The sequence below is a fragment of the Periophthalmus magnuspinnatus genome, chromosome 12, assembly GCF_009829125.3.
Source record: "Periophthalmus magnuspinnatus isolate fPerMag1 chromosome 12, fPerMag1.2.pri, whole genome shotgun sequence".
NCBI classification, from domain to species: Eukaryota; Metazoa; Chordata; class Actinopteri; order Gobiiformes; family Gobiidae; genus Periophthalmus; species Periophthalmus magnuspinnatus.
In genome coordinates this window covers 1219585-1242699 of record NC_047137.1, presented here as the reverse complement: position 1 = coordinate 1242699, position 23115 = coordinate 1219585, and the positions used below count along the sequence as shown (strand labels likewise).

General features: G+C 38.6%; 1 protein-coding gene across 4 annotated transcripts in view; it reads right to left on the bottom strand.

The window, feature by feature from the left end:
* The window catches only part of osbpl8 (oxysterol binding protein-like 8), a 190159-nt gene that overhangs the window by 27165 nt on the left and 139879 nt on the right, over nt 1-23115 (bottom strand). For all 4 annotated transcript variants that reach the window (XM_055225662.1, XM_055225663.1, XM_055225661.1 and 1 more), the window contains 5 exons: nt 22464-22537; nt 20992-21072; nt 15710-15811; nt 4346-4549; nt 1529-1613 (listed from right to left, as the gene is read on the bottom strand). In XM_055225662.1, coding sequence (XP_055081637.1) covers nt 1529-1613; nt 4346-4549; nt 15710-15811; nt 20992-21072; nt 22464-22537 — 546 coding nt within the window. The remainder of the gene's footprint in view (nt 1-1528; nt 1614-4345; nt 4550-15709; nt 15812-20991; nt 21073-22463; nt 22538-23115) is intronic.

The window sequence follows — 23115 nt, the reverse complement described above, 5'->3', positions numbered from 1 at the left end:
TTCATTTTTACGTCTGTGAACATAGAGCTGATGTGCCTTGGCCAAGTTCCATTTTTGTCTCATCTGTCCATAGGAAATTCTACCAGAAGCTTTGTGGCATGTCACCATGTAGTTTGGCAATTTCCAATCTGACTTTTTAATGATTTGTTTTCAACAGTGGTGTCCTCCTTGATCGCCTCCCATTAAGTCCACTTTGGCTCAAACAGCGATGAATGCTACGATCTGACACTGATTCCTTGAGCTTTAAGTTCACCTTTAATCTCTTGATAAGTTTTTCTGTGCTCTTTTGTTACGTTCGTATTATCCGTCTTTGATTTGTCATCAATTTTCCTCCTGCAGCCATGTCCAGGGAGGTTGGCTACAGTCCCATGGATCTTAAATTTCTGAATAATATGTGCAACTGTAGTCACAGGAACATCAAGCTGCTTGGAGATGGTCTTATAGCCTTTATCTTTAACATGCTTGTCTATAATTTTCTTTCTACTCTCCTGAGACAGGTCTTTCCTTTGCTTCCTCTGGTCCATGTTGAGTGTGGTACACACCATGTCACCAAACAGCACAGTGATGACCTGTAGCCCTATATATAGGCCCACTGACTGATTACAAGATTGTAGACAACTGTGATGCTAATTAGTGGCCACACCTTGGATTAACATGTCCCTTTGGTCACATTATTTTCAGTCTTTTCTAGGGGTACCATCATTTTTGTCCAGGCCTGCTTCATGAGTTAATTTTTTAAAATAAATCTCTTGAAACATGGTTGAAAAGCAATGTTTGATTTTCATTGGTTAAATTTCATAAAATGTTTCTTTATTATTACTTTTGTCAGATTCAAGTTATTTCTGTTACCATTGTGAGTTTTTCTTTCATTAACCAAAGGGTACCAACAATTTTGTCCACATGTGTAAATGTGATTGTGATTGTTTTTTCCATTTATTACAGATTACAGAGCTTCCAACCATGTTTTAGTAAACATTTACCCACTTGAAGTTGTATTCGGAGTGATTCATGCATGTTTGAGTAATCTTTATTCTCCTGTATTCAAGACATCATTGCTCTGATCAGCCCCCATTTTCACCTCCAACTGCTCTGTACTTAATTCGCTTTCAAAATCAATTTTCTTTTCGGTGATATGTGTAGGATTCGACAGTGTCGCCTAGCCATTCAGCTGACATTTTATTCATCTAAGATCAATACTGCAATTTAAAATGTCCAAAATATAACCTAATGATCCATAGATGATGTCATAGATTATAACTACAGAGCAGGCAAAAGCACAACATCGCTTCTTTAAAAAGCTGGATTCTGTTCTGTGCACATTGTTAACAACTCTAGACGCATGTCAGCTAGGTGTTACTGCAAGTGTGCCCAAGATTACATGTTGAACCCTACTACAAGATTAAAATAATAATAATAATAATAATAATAAATAAATAAATGCACAATAATTCAGGTCGAGCAGACATTTTGGTGAATATTTTTTTCTCAAATAGAACAAATAAATATTAAATGAACAGTTGCTTCTTACCGTCGGACTCTGAGGCTGCTCTGAAAATGAGGTGGCTGCTGGGTAACGGCTGAGTGATGGAACCCACTGCTTCTCCTTTAGGGCCCTGAAAACACAATATCCACAAACTGAAGGTAGATTTGGTTTTGATTTACTATTAAAGGGAGACTTTGGGAAATGGTTAAATTGGGGCTTAACCAGGTCCAATATTAGATTATTAAAGGTTTAAAATGAAAATTTCAAAGATTTGCTTGGGCTAAGCCAGGACAAGAGAGAGAAGAAAACCAGGACTCAACTATGACATAAACTAGGACCAAAACTAGACTAAAACTAGAGTAAACCAGGAGCAAACCGGGGTTAAACAAATTTATTTTTTGAATTGTTCTATTTATGTTTAAATAGAAAAACAGAACAAAATTCACTGACATAAATCAGCATTCAATTTCAGACACAGTTAAAGATGCACTACATAACTATTACTGTTGCTGTTGCTGCTTTGTCAGGGATTTTCCATAAGATGGCATTATATGTAGGTGTTGACAGTTGCAGATCAAATACTCATTCTTACCATCAGCATGATGGTCTCTCCACAGATCTGAGTGTGCTACTGTGTGCTACCAGTGCTACTGGTTTGCAGGCCTTAATCAGAAAAAGTGTACATCTTTAAAAATATGAACTAAAAACCTACTTCTTCCTTTTCCTGATCGAGGAAAGATGCTGATGGTAACTCCCCTTCCTTCCTGCACTGCCAGTTTGGCAGGGAACGGGCGCTTAGTAACACAGTCAAACAAAAGTGTCGCTAACGATAAACAGTACAACCTCAGGGTAAGAAGGCAGATTTGTCTGTTATAAATGTTCATATCTTGATTTACAGACCAAATAGCCAAATAAAAACACAGATGGCAGGTAAAGCAGGTTAATACAAAAATAGAATAGAAGGATAAATGGAACCAGAGTGGATGGAGTGAGAAGCGTGCCCATGCTCACTTCCCATTTGGAACACAGAGGATAGCAGGTTAGCTATATCCATTTATACATACCATCTATTTCCCCACCTTACACATATTGTAAATTTTGGAAAGCACCTGAATATAGGTCACACCAGCAAAATTTTAAAAGAAAATAAATTTTGCACATATATAGGCTGCACTTGAATATAAGCTGCAGGGATATGAGATATTTACACAGAAAGACGGTACATGGAGTTTTTTTTGAGTTTCAATTTAAGACACGTTTTTTTTCAAACTGTGCCTAAAAATCAGCTGTATGGCACCAGCATGCCATCAACACGCTATCAACACAGGATGAACATACCTGCAGGTTTAGAAAATAAAACAGCACCAACGCGGGCCATCTGCATTTATTTCCTCTGAAAGCTTTTGTCATCTTTTTACATTGATTAAGTTCTTCCCGCTGCCGCCTCCAACGTCACACCATCAATTCATTCATGCCAAGCTCACGTGCAGTGGCTCTATTTCCTTTTTTAGTGGTTAGATCGATTGCCTTTAACTTAAAAGCTGCTTCATATGCATTTCTTTGTGTGTTTTCCATGATGAGGGTGTGTACATAATGAGCAAATTGACAGTTCAAAACTACTGTATTCTTCAACGCATAATCTTTTCCCACATCTGTTTCACTTTTGCATCTACTGCTAAAGAGTGCCCCCCGGTGGCCGTTAGCCAGTAAATTAGACGCCCCATTGTATAGGCTGCAGGGTTCAAAGCGTGGAAAAAAAATAGTGGCTTATAGTCCGAAATTTACAGTAAGTCAGTTTGTTTTTAACATTTTATAATTAGTGCAAAAGCCAAAATGAATATGCCATAGTGGGTGAGTGGATCTAATAGAGGCTTTCAAATCTTTCATAAAAGAAGGGGTTGGTTACAAAAGCAGAAAGGTTTCCATTTTTGTTTCAGTCACATTTCACAAAAGGACAAGCTCTCAAAACTCGAGGTCAGGGCAGGATTTGAAAGAAACTACAGCTGGAATTGAAGGACAAAACATAAATATGGAAAATGGGGCTGAGAGAGCAAAGGCTAGATGAAACTAATAAAGATTATAAAACCTAAAAAACATCTGATTCTTTGACTGGGATAATAGGCTCTGAGCACACACTGAGCAACACTTTGCCAAGTCCAGCTGGTTGAGTAGCATTCATAAACATTTCTGCTCTAATGAGATCTCTATGAGATTTTTACAGAGTTGCGCTAAAATCAATAACTCCTGACAAATCAGGCAGTACACAGGGAGTTGTGGATGATGTCACTCACATAACATTTTATAAATGTGAGGAAAACTTCACCACCTTTAGAAAGGTACATCTTTGTGTGTCAGGGCTAATGCTAATGCTAACTCAGGAACCTAACAAATATTTATATTTTACACTGTAATAAAAGTTAGCATTAGCATGGAGACTTCAAAACCTTTTTTTAAGCTGATGGGAGCACTACATTTGATCTCTGAAGCTAAGCTGGGCCTGGTTAGTACCAGGAACCACACTAGTGCAGCAGTGACTCTAATGCACACAGCTGTTGTGCAAGACACATCACCCACCATGCTTAGTACGGATGAGGTGTGTGTGTGTGTGTGTGTGTGTGTGTGTGTGTGTGTGTGAGGCTGCAGATTAGCAATCTGCCCGTCAGTCTGCCCCAAGGAAGCTGTGGCTACAATAGTATGAAGTGAATAAAATAATGCATGGATTTTAGATATAAAGCCATTATTAATTGTCTGATGAAAGGGTGAACAAAATAAAGATTTTTGTGATGTTTTAGATGACAAAATGTAAATAATTGAACCCTTCTCCTTGTACTTGAATATATGTGTCTGTTTGTTTTGCCCTACCTTGACGGCCCAGATGCTCTGCTCGAGAGGGTGGAACAGTTTGAAGCAGAAGCCATCCTTCTTGGAGGGTCTCTCGATGAGTTCACAGGCATTCAGCAGCACGGTACCCACCCATTGCCCGTTCTTATGGGTCTTATAGATCAGCAGAACCCCTGGCTTCAGCACACACCACAGCTTCGTCCAGCTCTTCAGTGTGCCTCGGATCTACGGACAAAGTGTAAGTCGTTAATATATGTAGTCGTTAAAATACCTAACTGTGATTTTTCTAACAAGCACTGTAATTAGATTTGTGATTTATGTTTTAGTAAAAGAATTCTATTCAATGTAAAAATCTGATACTAAGTGTACTAAGTGTAATACGCGGGAATGCGCAGTACAATGGAATATATATATATTTTTTTTTTTATAACTCCAAACTGCTATGGAGTCTCCAGAAGGAAATTAAACCAAGGCTACAATCTGGCATAATTATTCACATGCATGAATCACTCCAAATACAACTTCAGGTGAGTAAATGGAGGGGAAACAACTATAACATGGTTAAAAGTTTGGAAAACATTTTGCAGAAAAGGGCTGGTTTAAATAGTCCACTTTTACGCAGCCTTAGATATATTGCTAGTTATTTTGTTATTGCAAATGTCCTCTTCTATATAATAATACAACTTGAGGCCATCTTTCCCTGCCCTATTATATATCATATCATATATTAATTTCCTATTAAATACAATTTTTGGACTTCCGAGTGGGACTTGCGCTTCCTGTTCCTTCATTCGTGTTTGGCATGCACTTCTAAATAATATTTCTGCATCAACTGGGTTAAATTGTTGCCATAAATTATGCCGTCAAAAAGAAGCCCAACACCAGAGGAGTTCGAGAAAATAAAAGCTTCCCTGGATTACCTGGCTGCACAGATAATTGCTGTCAGTGAGCAGCAGACACAGCTCTTGACTCTGCTAGAGCTAGTCACCAAACTGCGCGCCCGAAGTAAAGAAAAGGACCGGCGCATCGAGGATTTGGAGAGGCAAGTGGATGAGCTGAAGCAATATACTCGCATGAACGACGTGGTCATCACCGGGTTTAAAATCAAACCACACTCATACATGCATGCAGTGACGGGGGAGACGGTGAGTGGGCAGCCCAGGGAGGAGGAGACATGATCGGTGGAGCAACAGGTGGCTTCCTACCTCCAAAACAGGGGGATAGAGTTGGACCTGGAGCACATCAAGGCCTGTCACTCGCTGCTCTCAAAAAACAACGAACGACCAGCAGTGATAATACGGTTTGTGAATCGGAAAAACAAAACGGCTCTACTAAAACAAGGACTGAAACTGAAGGAAACTAAAGTTTTCATAAATGAACACTTAACAAAAAGGAATGCTAACATAGCAAAAAAGGCCAGACAACTGAAAAAGCTACAAAAGATCCAACACACCTGGGTAACAAACCATAAGATCTTCATTAAACTAAACGGGACCCCAGAGGAAGTCGAAGTGTTGGTGGTGAGAAAGAAAGAAGGACTGGATAAATACAACTGACATCAATGGACAAAATAAGGTAAAAAATCACTCTATACATCCTTTATGAACAATATGAACAATAGGCCTACAACAAATACATCTACGCCAGGGGGCGCCATGTCGCCCTCAAGGCCTACGTGAGTCTCCCGCAGACCGGTTCTAAAAATAGCACAACTCACTAATGAGCTGCATCTAAAATTAAATTTTTTTTTTAATCACCCTTGCATTTATATAGATTTAAAAATGACAACATCTTAAACATATGTTCATTATACGTGAAGTTTAGATAAGTTAAGGTGAGCGCTGTGAAGATGCACTGAATGCAGTTTCTTACTCCAAAACATGGTAGAAAATAAAGAGATCACATTCACAACAATTTAAGACTGCAAAAGAAACCTCATCTCATCTGCGGAGCGACTGTGGTGACAGCAAAGCAGCACAATGTGGAGGGACACTTCACTACGTCTCACAAAGCTCCACACTAACTACCCACGGGGCTGCGCACTCCCCACGGGGGCGCACACTATGTCCAGAACAAGCCCAGAGCTAAACACAGCTTTGGGTAAACAACAGGCTTTTTTCACGACACCGGTGAAAAAGTCACACAACGCAACCGAGATTCAATTCAATTCATTTTATTTTTGTAACGCCCAAATCACAACAACAGTTGTCTTGAAGGGCGTTCATGTTTTGGTTGATAGGGGAAACCAGAGTACCCGGAGGAAACCCATCCAGACACCCGGGGAGAAACATGCTAAACTCCACACAGAAAGGCCTGGGCGACCCGGGTATCGAACCAAACCTTCTTGCTGTGAGGCATGAGTGTTGCCACTCAGCCACCGTGCTGCCTACACACAAAAACAAACAGGAAAATCAAACAACAGGAAAAATCAGACAAAACAAGAAAAATCGGTCAGGCGAGGAGAAGGGAGGGGGGGCAGAGGAGGGCCAGGCGAGGAGGAGGAGGGCCAGGTGAGGAGGAGGAAGACCAGGCGAGGAGAAGTAGAGCTGGGCGAGGAGGAGGAGAGCCAGGCGAGCAGGAGAGGGAGGCAGGTGGAGGAGAGCCAGGCGGGGAGGAGGGAGGGGGGCAGAGGAGGGCCAATGATGTATTTAAAAATATGTAAGCTTATTTTTCTTTAACATTACATAATTGATAACTTTATGAAACATGGTGCAATGTATATTATTTATGTTTTGTTAAAAAGGTTTGTCAATGGATAGTGAAAATGGGACACGTTTCCTATGAGATGTAGTGATGAGTGTAAGTGTCATCTGGAAATTTAACAATTACTAAGATTAGTAAAGTTAAAGTGCTGAATACTGATATCTGTTTCCCTCCTTGCTCATTGTTGATAATTATTTTGAGAAATCATTAATGTGATCAGTGTGTTCACATAGATGATTATCATTTATCATTATTAATAATGTATAACTAAAGGCAAACTGAGAAAATGTGTTATTTCAGAAGAGCGTCTCAAACTGGTCGCCCTTCTTATGACTCAGTGCCCATAAAGTAGCTCTCAGGTTAAAAAAGGTTGGTGACCCCTGATCTCCGCCATCAAACAGCAATGAACTGGACACACTATAGATCCATTACAAACAACTGGATCTGGAAACTTTTAAGAACATGGAGTCTTGACACACCCTATCTATCTGAAGTTGACCCAGATAACAATTTTCTTTCCACGTTTTGATACAATCTGCAATTATCTTACTCAAGAACAATATAAAAATTGCAAATTCGGAAGGGAAACTGTCAATAATACATTTTAATAGTAGAGGCATGTATAGTAATTTCAATTCTATCAAAGAGTATTGGCAAGAATTCATTCACCCTTTCAGTATCATATTACAAAAACCTGGTTTAACCAAGACAGATAAATATACTATTTTGTCTAGATGACTATGAACTAAAATATATGAATAGAGAAGGTAAAATGGGAGGTGGGGTTGCCTTATTCATCCATAAATCTGTATCATTCATTATGTTAACCCATCTGTCACTTTCAATAGAAGAAACAATGGAATGTTTAACTGTCGAGATTCAGAACGATAAGAAGAAAAATATTGCTGTAAGTTCTGAGTATCGTTCACCTGGCTCAAACATCAAAGCTTTTGCTGAACGGACGGAGAAATTGTTTTCTACTGTTAATCATATCAAGCTATCATTTATCTGCTATCATTTATCTGTGGTGACTTCAACATTGACCTTCTGAATCCAACCAGACAAAAAGCAATAGGTGATTTTTCGGATTCAATGTACAGTTTATCCCTCTATCTGGCAATAACCAAACCCAGCAGAATAACATCACACCGTGCAACAACAACAGCCTTACTAATATTATGGGAAACCAAACAACTAGTGGCTTGTTAATGTGACATCACTGATCACTTACCCGTTTTTACTCTCTCTGACTGTGAATTAAAAAAAATCAAAGACGTCAAGAAGGTGTCTTATAAACGTATAAGAAGTGAAGAGTCCATTAATGCTCTTTACAGAAACAAATGTAAAACAAGTGTATGACAACTTCTTGAACATATTTCTATCTCTGTATAATAAACACTGTCCAGTAAAAAGAATATCACAAAAACAGCAAATCATCAAAAGCCCTTGGCTCACTAAAGGAATATTAAATGCTAAATCTTTATAAATTGTTTATCAAACTAAAAACTAAAGATCCTGACTAAATATATAAGACATATAAAAATAAATTAACAGATATAATTAGAACTGGCAAACAGTTATATTATAAAAGAATACTAAATGAAAATAAAAACAATATAAAACCTGGGACATACTACATAGTGTAATTAAACTGGGACAACAAAAGCTATGTATCCCAGTTACTTTGATGATGTAAGTGGGGTTAATCACAACTTGAAAGAATATAGTTAACGGCTTAAAAAAAAAAATTGGTAAATATTGGTCAAGAGTTGTCTGCTGAAATCCCAGACCAAGCCAAAATCCAGCATAGAGAAAATAATGAGGGACCCTTATTCCTTTTTGTTCTCAGCAACCAACAAACGTGAAGTCAAACATGTTGTTCAAAAATGTAAAAATAAATTCTCCACAGACTGTCATGATATCAACATGTCATTGGTCAAAAAAAGTCATAGATAACATTGTAAAACCTCTAATCCAGTTATGTAATTTGTCTCTTCAGTCTGGCTGTTTCCCAAACAAAATGAAAATTACCACTATTCAAAAATGGAAATAAACATTGTCTCACAAATTATAGACCAATTTCACTGTTGCCCCAGTTCTCAGAAATTCTCGAAAAAATATTCATATCTCGGCTAGAAAAGTTTGGTCGACAAACATCAAATAATAAATGACATTGCTGTTGGTATCTATTGATTTGAAAAAAGCATTCGACACAATTAATCATTCAATCCTGCTAAACAAACTAGAAAGATATGGTATCAGAGGAGTAGCTGGGGACTGGCTAAGAGATTACCTAACAGGACAATTCCAGTATGATAAAATGGGAGAATACTCATCTGAATACCTTGGCATTGCTTGTGGTGTTCCCCAGGGGTCAGTGTTGGGACCCATACTTTTCAATCTTTATATAAATGATATATTTAATGTATCACATTCATTAAAACTAATCCTCTTTGCTGATGAAACTAACATTTTTATAGTAGTTCAGATTATAATGATCTTGTAGACACTGTGAACATGGAATTAAATAAAATAAAACAATGGATGGATGGGCTCTCTTTTCCCTGTTTAAAATACAACACAAACCAAAAATACAATCAAAACAAATAAGTCCATAAAAAACATCAATAACAAGTGCAGGTGTGTGTATAAAAGTTTGTTATCAGATTATTAAATTGCAATTGTGTCACCAATGTGTCCAGTTTTGCTTTTCCTTGGAGCATATTCCATTTTTGTGAAGCAAAACAGCTAAAAGCCCTCTTTCCCATCTCAGTTCTGGTGTGGCTCGTCCTTAGCCTTATGCAGTCATGTGATCTGGTGTTAAATGTTCCGGTATCAATAATTAACAAGCAGGTGAGGTATTCTGGCAGTTTTTGAAGTAATCCCTTATAGATAAACTTAATGCAGTGCTGTTCTCTTCTAACAGACAGTGATGGCCAACCCACTTTTTCATAGAGCCTACAGTGATGAGTTACAAATCCATCACCTGTAATAAAATGAAGGGCCGAGTGAAATAGTGGATCCAATGGTTTCAAAGCAGAGGCTGAAGTCTGCATATGCACCACATCCCTATAATCCAGTACGGATAGGAAGGTTGCTTGCACTACTTCGTTTGTGTAACTCATTGGGATACAATATTTGTTTCTGTAATAAAATGATAATTTAGATTTTAAACAATTACATCATTCTGAGATATGTTTTTATCAAGCCAAAATCCAAGATATTTATAAGTGTCGACTCTTTCAATGAATGTACCATTTAGCGTGTAAAGGTTTGTAGCTTGCAAAAATCATATACTTAGTTTTACTTGCATTCAAAAACAGCTTAAGATTTATGAGGGAGTTTTGGATTTTGTTAAAATCTTGCTGCAGTTTTAAAAGTGCCTGATCAGCAGAAGGAGCACTTGCATACAAAACAGCATCATCTGCATATAAATGTATGTGGCTTTCTTTTAAATTGTGACCAATAGAATTGATAAAAATAGTAAAAAGTAGGGGGCCCAAAATTGAGCCTTGGGGCACTCCTTTACTTAAAGTTAAAAAATCTGATTTAAAACCATCGGCTACTACTGCCCGGGTTCCATTTGAAAGATAATTTTGGAACCAGTTACATGTAGCATTTTCAAATCCAATCTGCTTCAGATGGTTCAGGAGGACTCCATGATCCACTGAATCGAAAGCTTTAGTTAAATCAATAAACAGAGCTACACAATCTTGTTTATCATCAAGGGCTGAGAAAATGTCATTTAAAACTTTTGTGGTTGCAGTGACAGTACTATGCCCTTTTCTGAAACCCGACTGATAAGACTTCAAAATGGAGAAATTATTGAAATAACCTGTAACTTGATTTGAAACTAACTTTTCTAAAACTTTTGCAAGACAAGGTAATTTAGATATTGGCCGGAAATTATTTACATTTTTCGTTGTCCCACCTTTATGTAAAGGCAAAACATGTGCTGTTTTCCATAATTCCGGTATAATTGCCATTTGAATTGACAAATTAAAAATATGTAAAAGAGGTTGAATTAAATATGGGGCAGCTAATAAAAGAAGTTTTGGATCGAGATCGTCAGCTCCCGTGGACTTCTTTGGGTCTATGGAGCGGAGAGCATTTAAGACCTCCATGTCTTACAGAAAAAATGTGGTTATCTGTCCGAGGTTCAGATTCAACATAATCAACATCAGAAGGACCATCATTGTTCAACATATCACATGCAGAGATAAAATGTCTATTGAAAGCATCACATATTTCCTCTTTAGAATTTATAATACCGGAATCTAATAAAATATCAGTTGGTAAGGTATAATTGTTAGGTTCAGAGAGGGATCTGATTGATCTCCAGAACTTAGTTGGATTTCCGTGGCTCTCTATCAATGCACACATGAAGTAGGATGTTTTTGCCTTTCTAATTGCTGGTTTTCCAGGTTTTCCAGGCAGCATTTCTTTCTCTAATTAATTGTCCAGTTTCTGAATTGAACCAGGGATTATTACAATTTTTCATTCTAATTTTTCTTTTAGGCACATGCCGGTCTACAATTTCATTAAATGTATCGATAAAAAAGTTCAAGGCCATATCAGGGTCAAGGAATGCTGATGTTAACCCAATCTCACTGTAATATAGGTCAGAGATGAAGGCCTGCTCATTGAAATGTTTATATGATCTTCTGACCTTTACACATGGATATATCTTTTTCATTTTTGTATTTCGGATACATCCAATTGGACAATGGTCACTAAAATCAAGTGGAAAAACACCATTTGCCTCATAATTATGGGGTTTGTTTGTTAAGATTACATCAATGAGTGTGCCTTTATTCAGATTTGTAGGGTCAGGTCTAGTCGGATTAGAAATTAATTGTGTAAGATTTAGGCCATTGCATAGGTCTTTCAAAGTTTTGGACTCTTTCTCCAGCCAGTTAATATTTATATCACCCATTATCAGGGCCTCATAATTTTCCAGTTTAGAAAGCATCATGAACAGATCATTAAGAGCATTTATAGGGGCTGAAGGGGCACGATAAATACCAGCAATAGCCAATTTTTTATCAGGATCATTTGCGTAACTAACAGACACAGACAGATACTCAAAACATTTAGGCTTTGTACAGGAGAATAGAAGATCCACAGACAGATGATCTTTGACATAAATGGCAACACCACCTCCTTTAGATTGCCTGTCACAGCGAAAAACTTTATAGTTTTCAATATTGATTTCCTTATCACTTATTTTATTTTTATCTTATTTATTTTCAGAAAATATAAATATATCTGGATCTGTTTGATCTGCCCAGACTTTAATGTAATCTAATTTAGACATAATACTACGCACATTCATGTGAAAAATTCCCAGTTCCTTCCTTGTTTTGAAGTTTTGCATATCAAATATGCCTATCTTATTAGGGATAATAGCTTTATTTGTGTTTGATTGAGATTGATTTGACGCCTGAGAATTAGGTTTGTCATTATTAGTAATATTGATGTCAACCAAGTTACACGACCTCCGATAATTTCTTTCATTTCTACGAGATATTCTACGTGAAATATGCACATTAATGTGTTTTAATGCGGAATCTAAACCAGGGGGCGCTCGTTTTGTCAAAGAGTCACCTAAGACGCTCTTTACCCTATGCGTAAGTAGTCATTCAGTAGGTCTGATAGGTGCAGACTCCAGCGTTAGTTTGACATTGTCACTCAGCAGTTTTTCCCCAGTTCTATTTAAATGAATTCCATCGCGGGCAAAGAGATTATTCTTCTTCCAAAATCCACAAAAATTATCCACAAAAGGAATTCCAAGAGCACTGCAATAACCCTTCAGCCAGACGTGAAGTTGTCGGATCCGACTAAACTTCATGTCACCGAAACTAGGAGATGGGATTGGACCTGATATTACACATTGTTTTCCTGACTTCAGCACCGTGTCTATAAGCGATTTGAAATCATTTTCCAACACCTCAGACTGTTGTAATTTAATGTCATTGGAGCCATTGTGCACTATCACTGTGGATGTGTCCGCACGACTGGACAGTGTGTCTGTGAGTATGGTGTTTATATGTGATACCTGAGCTCCAGGGTGGTACTCGGTTTCAGCTCGTGGGATGGCAACATCACGTACCATAGACGAGCCAATGAGGAGCCGTGGGCAGGTCTTATCCCGTGAAGGACGCCACTTCCTTACCAACCGAGCCCGAGCTGATTGATGATATTGTCTTAATGCTGTGGGAGCTGCTGTGACGTCCCGCGAGGATCTAAGAGTAGCTGGCAGCTCTTGACTGTGACTTGATAAACATGGAAACTCATCCAGGTCAAGAATATTAAATCTGTTTGATAGCTCCAAAGGCTGCTTCTGGTTTGTATTTGCATACAGAAGTGAGCACTTTTGTTTACTATTCTTAACAAGAGATCAGCTGTGTGAGGGAGTAGAAGAAGTTGGACCTTTTAGCTCAGCTGCACCACGACAGCCGCAGATGTCATGCCGAACACTGGCAGAGGTTGGCTCCCTGCACCCCTCATCAGCAGGAGCGGAGTTTACACTGGGAACAGCTACGGTCGCATCGAGTTCATTTATGGGGACGGAGATGGATTTGTATTTTCCCACTGTCACCACCAAGTCAAGGAGTTGGTCACGAGAATGACTCTGGGTTTGAGTCAGTAAGGAGATTCGGTTCTCTAACTCCGTCATCCTCGCTCCACTGTCACCACCGAGTCAAGGAGTTGGTCACGAGAATGACTCTGGGTTTGAGTCAGTAAGGAGATTCGGTTCTCTAACTCCGTCATCCTCGCTCCACTGTCACCACCGAGTCAAGGAGTTGGTCACGAGAATGACTCTGGGTTTGAGTCAGTAAGGAGATTCGGTTCTCTAACTCCGTCATCCTCGCTTCCAAATGTAGACAGTGGTCACAATGCGTCAAGCCGGCAAGTGACGCCATACTGTAAAGGAAGTTAAAACTCGAGCAGTAAAAAGATCAGATGTAAAATCCATAACCATTTCACGGATGTGATCAGATCCGTATTAAAAAAGTTTTCCAAAACTTACACAGAAGGGCCCCAAAAAGGAGCCCACTGCGTTGAGATGACTTGAAACAGAGTGACAGCAGATCGACACGCTCCACCCTCACCAGCAGGTAAGTGTTGCGGGTTAAAAATGTCAAATCTGGGTATCCAGCAATAAGAATAATTAATCCAGATAAAAAACAGAGTTAAGAACCGCAACAATCTTTGTCAGATTTTAAAGTGTCTTTAAAATCAAGATAATAAACTTTGTCAGGAGCTCGATCTCCCTGGCAGCAAAAGACGCCAACGCATGCGCAGTGAAAACCCAGAAAAAAAAAAAAATAAAATAAAAAATACAAATAAACTGTCATTAAACCTAAGTAAAACCAAAGTAATGACCTTTGGTGACCATAAAACCTACCCAAACTTACAAAAAAATATTGAGGGTGTATAAATTGAAAACGTTTCTGAGAATAAATTCCTAGGAGTAATTATGGACAGCAAATTATCATGGAAAGCCCACATCCAGCACATAAAATCTAAAACAGCCAAGAGTATCTCAATTATAAATAAAGCAAAAAATATCTTGATCGTGATGCACTCCATACACTATACTGCTCAATGGTTCTCCCCTATTTTATGTATTGTGTTGAAATATGGGGAAACAATTACCAATGCTCAATTAACCCATTATTCTTACTGCAAAAACAAGCAATGTGAATCATTCACAAGGCTGGTTTTCTAGATTGCACTCACAATCTTTTCATCCAGTCCAAACTATCAAAATTTCCCAATCTTGTAAAATATTATGCTGTAATTATATTATTCAAAGCCTTCAATAAGTTATTACCAAGTAACGTGCAAATGTCTTTTGCTCTTAAAGAGAGAACTTACAATTTGAGAGGCTATGGAAATTTTATTCTACCTCATGTTCGAACCACTTGCAAAAGTTTTTGTGTGACTGTATGTGAAACTGTGGAATGCTCTGGATTTAAAACAAAAGCAATGCCAAAGTATTCATAAATTAAAGTTTTTTATATAAAGACATGGTCTGGTCTGTATACAGAGAGAGGCCAGTCTAAATATAAAATCATACTGCACTTTCAGTGTTGGTTCCACCTTATGTTTATTGTTTCCTTACCACTGTTGGTATGATTTATTTGGAAATGCCTCATGGTACTCACAGTAATACTGTACATCTAAATTATTTTCAGTGACCTTCGAATGCATCTGTGTGGGGGTGTGTGTGTGTGGGGGGGGGGGGGTGTGTGTGTGTGTATATATATATATATATACACACACCCCCACACACACACACACCCCCACACACACACACACATAGATGCATTCAAATTTTATATATATATATATATATATATATATATATATATATATATATATATATATATATATATATATATATATATATATATATATATATATATATATATATATATATATATATATTACACACACACACACACACACACACACACACACACAAATATACAAATGTGTGTATGTTTTTTTTTTCAACTGAATGGGAAGCTTAGTGATGGGATTTAATAATTTTTCTTCTTCCCACTGCTTTTTGAGCTTATATTAATTTGTGAAACGTGCTTCAAGTGTACCCGATACATGTGCTCGAAATAAAAAATAAATGAATAAATTTTCTTGCTGAGAAAATGAGACCTTCAGCCAGTCAGCCATGACAATGACAGAGGGGTCAGTGATGGTGCTAAGCAGCTCTTTAGTCGCCCTCTTCTTCTCCTCTCTGTAGTTCTTCTTCTGCACCTGAAATGACAGCCACATACTGTTAAAGACCTCTACAGATTTATTTTCTCGCACTAGATTGTTTTGTTTTTTATTTTATTTTAAAATAATACCATTAAGTGAAGCACTTGTCACTTCAAAAACTCACTTAAACAGTACTATATATTAGTACTGCTAGCTTTGCACTGTTGTTCTATCCATATTGTATCCGTTTAGTCAAAGTTGGTTTCTGATTTCTAATGCATTATTTTATGCATGCTTTTATTTTAATTTATTTTATTTTTATTGTAGGGCTGCATATACTACTACTGATATTGCAATACTGTACTCTGATCAGTCAAACTGCTGGGGCTCAAGTGACTGTGACCTCGAGCCAGAGACTGTATAAAGAAGTAAACTAAGTGAGAGTGAAGTCACCCATACAGCGTTCGGCTCAGTCAAATGAACCTCTTTGAGGCTAGCAGTTACAGGGGCGAGTTCCATATTTGGAATTTCAACCATGAGTATCATAGAGTATCGTATCAAAGAGCCACTCTGAAACGGGGCTGTTGAATGTAGCCCACACCGCTGTAGACTCAAGAGATTTATTGTTTAGTGTGTAGATGTTGACAGACGACCTTTAGCGGATGGATTGGTAACAAAGCCAAACATTTGTTTCACTTACAGCAGATACACTGATGATTGAACATCAGTGCATTTATAACCCTTTGAGCGATGGGTTCACAAACCATAACTTTGACTGCACTAATACTTACTTTACAACAGCTCTATAATCTACATGCGATTGGGATATAAACATTATTAGAATTAAAGGTGCAATATGTACATTTTCTGGTGGAAAAAAATGTCTCCATGTTTGTCTCCAGCTTATCTCCATGGAGATGCCACTGTTTTGCCTGGAATGTTCCACATTATGTCAATAAACCTGTCTACCTTGCGCTTCTTGTAATAATAATAATAATAATAATAATAATAATAAAAACTGCAAGCAGTGATAAAGGCCCTCGCCACCCCTTGCGACCGCGGGGTACACGCCACCGTGAAGCTCCTGCGTTTCGTTCCCGCTTACATTGCCCCTCCCCCCAAAATCAGCGTCTCAGTAATACTTCTGCTTTCATTCCAATGAGACCATTTATGACATTGTCACGCCCGCACGGTTGGAAATAGAGGTATGGTGTCATTGACTTTTTTGTTCAGTATTGGAAGGCGGATGTCCATGCCAAATTTCAAATGTTTGTGACAAACTAATTTTTTTACGTGCTATTTAAAAATATGAAAGAGGGTGCTGTGGAGCAATGTAATATTTGATATGTGTAAATTGCATATCTATGCACTCAGATCAAGATTTTGAACAAAACGTATATTAATGCCGGAAAATAGGAAACTGCATGTTTGAGTTACGGGCCATTGAAAACTTCAAAAAACGTCTTTTTTTTTGCAGGCTGGCCACACCCACATTTTATAACTTAGAAAAATCCAAGAGAGTAGCCTATAATCCCACATGGGACTAGTTCATTTTGACCAATTTGCAAGTTTCTTGAATGAAAATTAGAGGCACGAAAAATTCAAATTGTGAGAGGTAAAATTTTGAAAAAATGGGGTTCCGCCCACAATGGCCGACTTCCTGTAGGGTTTAGGGTGGGGTCATAATATAATTTTTTACTTGTCTTGACATGTTCTATGGTTGTACCAAATTTCATTTGTCTACAATGAAAAAGGTCTCTCATTGCCGTAATGTATTTTGATTTTTGAGGTGGCGCTATTGAGTCATTTTGATACGTAAATTTTTTTGCACATGAAAATACAACTTTTTTTTGCCAATCTTGAATTTTAGGCCATAGTTTGATGAGTGTAGAGCATCTATTTAGTCTACAACAAAGTCCAGTACTCTGAACCCCATTCATTTCAATGACACATTTATTATGTTACCACGGTAACATAGTTGCAGATGGAGGTATGATCTCATTGACTTTTTTGATCAGTATGTCAAGAAGGATGTATGTGCAAAATTTCAAATGTTTATGTCAAACTTTGCAAAAAAAATGCATTGGAGTTTTAGGGGGCGCTACCGAGATATTTTTCAAAATTTTTATAAACACAGGTAAAAAAAATAAATTTTTCACCAGTCTTGAATTTTGGGTGCAATAAAATTGACTTTTCGTTAACATTCAGGGGGTCAAAAGTGAATTCAAAGTCGCGAGCAAAATAAAGAATAATAATAATGGAAACGCATTTTCCACCCATTATTTTTCTCTTAAAACATAACAGCTACAGTCATATGACTTTCTCACATTGTGCCCCATCACAAATAAGGCCCCTGTGTATTTTTCTGAAGTCCACGACGAATCGATTGTCTTCTACGAATTTTTGAAAATGAAATTTGAAGAGGGCGCTAGAGAGCCATTTTGTGAGAGAGTGCCTTGATTTGCATATCATTGCGTTCAACTCACAAATGTGCATAAACGCTGTATTAGCGTTTTCCCAACAAAAAATGTGTGAAAGAGAAATATTTTTTTGAAATATTCCAAAAATTGCGATTTTGTTGAAAATTCACCCTGACCACACCCGAAGTCATAATCAAAATGTAATTGTTAATCTTTAATCACACATGGGTTTAGTGGGATTTGGCCAAATTTGACGTGTTTCTGATGAAAACTGTGCGAGAAAATGTCCTGAATGTGAGGGTGCGCACTTTTGTCGTTCCCGGGTTTGATCCAATATGGCCGACTTCCTGTACATTTTAGGGCGGGGCCATAATATCATTTTTGTCATATGCTGACATGTACTATTTTTTGATGTGAGTTTCAGATTTTTACTTTGACTTTTTTCCGAGTCGGGCTCCAATTGGCCCCATGAAAATCAAAGTTTGAGGTGGCACTACCGAGTCGTCTTTCGATATATTTTCTCGGGGTCTTTTGTGACAATTAGAGCTCGTCGAGTTCTAATTTTTGACACCACTCACTGCCATGTCGGGGCGTGTTTACTACTTGATTTTTGCCATTTTCCATGCTCCGGACGCGGTTTTAATGAGTCCCTCGCCGGGACGGAGTCCCAGGCTCGGGCCTAATAACAATAATAATAATAATAATAATAATAATAATAATTAAAGCCGCAAGCGGCATCGAACGGCCCTCGCGGGCCGTGCTTCGCACTAGGCCGGCCCCGCACTCCCTGTGGGTGGCGCTGACGCGCCACTTGTCCCTTTTTTATTGCAGCTTTGGGCTGCACTTGTCACCAAACAAGTCAAAACACATTGGAAGTGCTGATGCACAAAATGCAAAAACATGGGTTTTCCAGGCATCGCCATGGCAACACCGTGCAAAATACAAACTTGGCCTCTCGGACTTTTTTGACGGGGACGACCTGAAGAATCATTGTGCAAAATTTTATGTCCGTCGTTGACAGTAATAAGTCGTTATAAGACTTTGAAATGTACGAAAATTTGGAAATTTTCCCATTAGGATAACATGGGCGCTTTCGCGCATCACCATGGCAACCCAGTGAAAAATATGACATGGGTCTGATTGACTTTTTTGATCAGGATGACACGAAGAGTCATTGTGCCAAATTTCACATTATTCCATGAAACTAATATTTTTCCCATGAATGGGAAAAATTGAGAGGATTCCCATTAGGATAACATTGGCAGTTTGGCGCATCGCCATGGCAACACAGTGCAAAAGACGACATAGGTCTGATTGACTTTATTGATTGGAATGACCCAATGGAATTTTGTGTCAAATTTGGTAACATTTGGGAAAACTAAATTTTTGGCCTTCCATACAAATTTATTAGATGTTCTGTAGGGGGCGCTATCGCGCCAATTTAGTTTCTGTCATGATTGAGTAGCTTTAGGCCCGAAAGTTTTACAACTGATTCGAATTTGAGCCAAATCGGACTTTGCATGCGCAGACGGGAGCAAATTTTGACTTTTGAAAATTGCAAAAATTCTGATGGAATTTTGCGGCTTTGCCGCACGGAAACCGTGATAGGGATCATCATAAATTGGATAACTTTTGATGCCCCACTTGTCTAGATGATGTACAGTGAATTTCAGCCCTGCAGGTGAAGCGCCTCCAGAGGAGTTGACGAAAATGCGACGTCAGCGAAAACGCTGACTCGGCATTTTGGAATTTTCAATCCAAGATGGCCGACTTCCGGTGCGTCCGAGGGCGGGGCCATAATAATCTTTTTTTTTTTGGCATCACTTGAAGAATGCGTGCACCGAATTTCGTGGCTCTACACCAAAGTTGACGTCGGGACGTCTCCCATTGACGCAATGTATTTTGACTTTTGCAGGGGGCGCTGTCGCGCCATTTTTTTATGCCCAATGATGCACCACATAAAAAAATAAATTTTTCAGCAGACCTGAATTTTGGGCAAAATTTGGTGAGTTTTTGAAAATGTTCAGGGGGTCAAATTACTGCTCAAAGAGCAGAAGAATAAAAATAAATAAATAAATAAATAAAAATAATATTTTTAGCAAAAACAATATATCCGATAACATTGGAATGACATATTATACGTTTTTTGAAAGCCCTCGACTTTCCCCACGTCACCATGGGGTCAATGGCGAATAACATCATTCGCCATGACGTCGGGGTCCGCCATTGACCTCCCATTGACTTCCATTCATTTTAGCAGTAACAAGTATGGCCCATGCCTGCGGCATGGGGGCTTGGATAGGGCTCGATGCCAGGAGTGTGTTTGGGGACATGAGCGCTTCACGCTGCGTCATGCTAGCAAGAACAAATATGCATGTCCCATGCCTACGGCATGGGTTGCTAGGACACAGGAGTCTGTGCAGGGGGCGGTGCGAAGCACTCATCGTTGCGGAAGCAATAGGCCCTACGCCCTGTAGGGGCTCGGGCCTAATAATAATAATGATAATGCCTTACATTTGTACTGCACAGGCTCACTGAAGCCTCTCAAAGCACTACACTATCATTCACTTGGTGGTGGTAAACTACTATCGTAACCACATCTGAGTGATGGAAGTGAGGCTGGCAATCTTGGCCTGCTGGCTTTACCTGCTTGTCTCCATAGACATAGATATGTTTAATGCCACAAAGTGGGACATTCTACGCAAGGCAATAACAAAGGACAGGCAGGTTGTGGCTCCTCCACCAGGAAAGATACATAGTGCACCTTATTAATGGTGAATGATTACCTTAAGCTGATCAATGAAAAAAAGCACTAACCTTGAGGGATTCCTTCTTTGTGAGTTTTCCTCCGGAGGCCGACACATCTTTGTCTGAGCCGTTGTACAACTTTGTCTCAGACTGAAAAAGAAAAACAAACTGTTTTGTTCAATGTGCAAACTGTGTAGCAACACATCATTTGTTATTAATCAGTACATGAAACTTATTACTCAGGTATTCTCCCACTAAACTAAATAACAACTAGAGACATTAAATTCTGCACAGATTCTGGTATTAGACCAAAAAAAGATAATAATAAAAATAACATATTTGAAGGAATGCTGCAAGAAACACAAATGTTCAAATCATTTCCTATTGTCAACATAAAGCTTTTGTCACTTGTAGACTTACTCACAGTGGGTTGAGGAACCTCAATTTTTACTATTACACTGTGCAATATTAGTCAACTCGGAGTAAAAGTATGAGGTCAGAATACTGCTAAATGTAAATGAGTAGAGAGAGAGTAGATTAAGTAGAGACCAACCAAGATGGGGTTTTTGCTGACGTCAAATTATATAATTTGAATTTACTATAAGCTCAACCCTGTTTTACTACAAAGTGGATAAGAAAGCAGTGTAGTCACATTTTGTGCAGAGTCCTCTTCATAGAAAAGTGTTCAAATAAACCTTTATAAATATTCTTTAGGCAGGTGGTTGATCCAAACTAAATAGCGGCCTCTCATGGAGACTGAAGACCAATAGCTGATACAGTAAAAGAAAAATATAAAATCTGTCAATTGGACAAAATGTTGTAGGAGTGAAGATGTTTTGCTGCTCATCCACGCCACTTCTTCAGTTCTGGTCAGATTACTGGTGGACACTGCCTTATAGCTATCTGAAGGGAGGAGCTCGTTACACTGAAACTAACAGACCTATTGTTTACAGTTTCTGTTTGTAGGCTAGGTCTATTGAGATACACTAAGCGTACGCTGTACACTTAGTGTACCTAGCTCCTCCTTTCAGATAGATATAAGGCAGTGTCCACCAGTAATCTTACCAGAGCTGAAGAAGTGACTTGGATGAGCAGCGAAACATCTTCATTCCTAAAACTTTCTGTCCAGCTGACAGATTTTATATTTTCTTTTACTATGGATCATACCTGAACTGAGGGATTCCACAGGCAAAAAGCTAATAAGGCAAATATCAGCCTACTGATACATCAGTCTAGCTAAATAGAAAACATTTTCCAGATTATGAACTATCTGCTCTTATTATCAAAATGGTTGCTATGGCGTCACTGGAGGAAATGTGAGACAGCCTGGTTTGCTTAGAGCTGACCAGAATATTATCAAACTCCGGCTAAAGAGAGCTCAGAGCTGATCAGGCGGATGACTCATGTCTGAAGTCTGCAGTGAGAAACAGGAGAGAGACAGCCCCTATGCTCCTGTCTAATTGAAATTCATATTAAAACAGAATCCTAGCACAAACACTATGGGATTATAGGCAGATGGATTCATATATTCATTTGTTTACCTTGCTTTTGGAAATTGAGTGGGTGTCTTCTTTCAAAGGCAGTGGCAGCAGGTCCTCTTTCACTCTCTCGAAGCCTGAAACATAAACAAGGAAAATGGATTAACATGTGTTTGGAATTTATAGAGGTGGCAGAGTGGCCAACAACTGCAGAGAGTGAGGTTCCGGGATGGCGAAGGGGTAATCGGCAGCATAATTTCTTAGCTCCCCGACAGCCCACTGCCCCCCTGATAAAATAAGCATCATAATTAGAAATAAAAGTTACCAGTAAGGTGTCAGGGGGTAGTAAAAGAAAGATGAGAGCAAACTTGCTGGACATCGCAAAAGAAGAGGACTCTTTGCCAGCGGCGGCTAACAAGCTAAAAGAAAGCGTGACCATGGATGCTATTCAAGCTACCATTATCGCAGAACTGAGAAAGGTTCAAAATGACATTAAGAAGAACTTTAATGACAGGATTGACACTTTAAAGACTGAAGTGAGAGGCTTTAGAGAAGAAATAGGAAAGCGTATGGATGGTTTTACTATGGATTTGAAACATGTCACACAGAAAATCGGGGAAGTCGAGCAGAGAGTAGCTGACATGGAGGAGTTCAATGTTGACGCTCTGGAACACACTCTACAGGTACAACTGTAACTCCAAAGGCAACTAGCAGA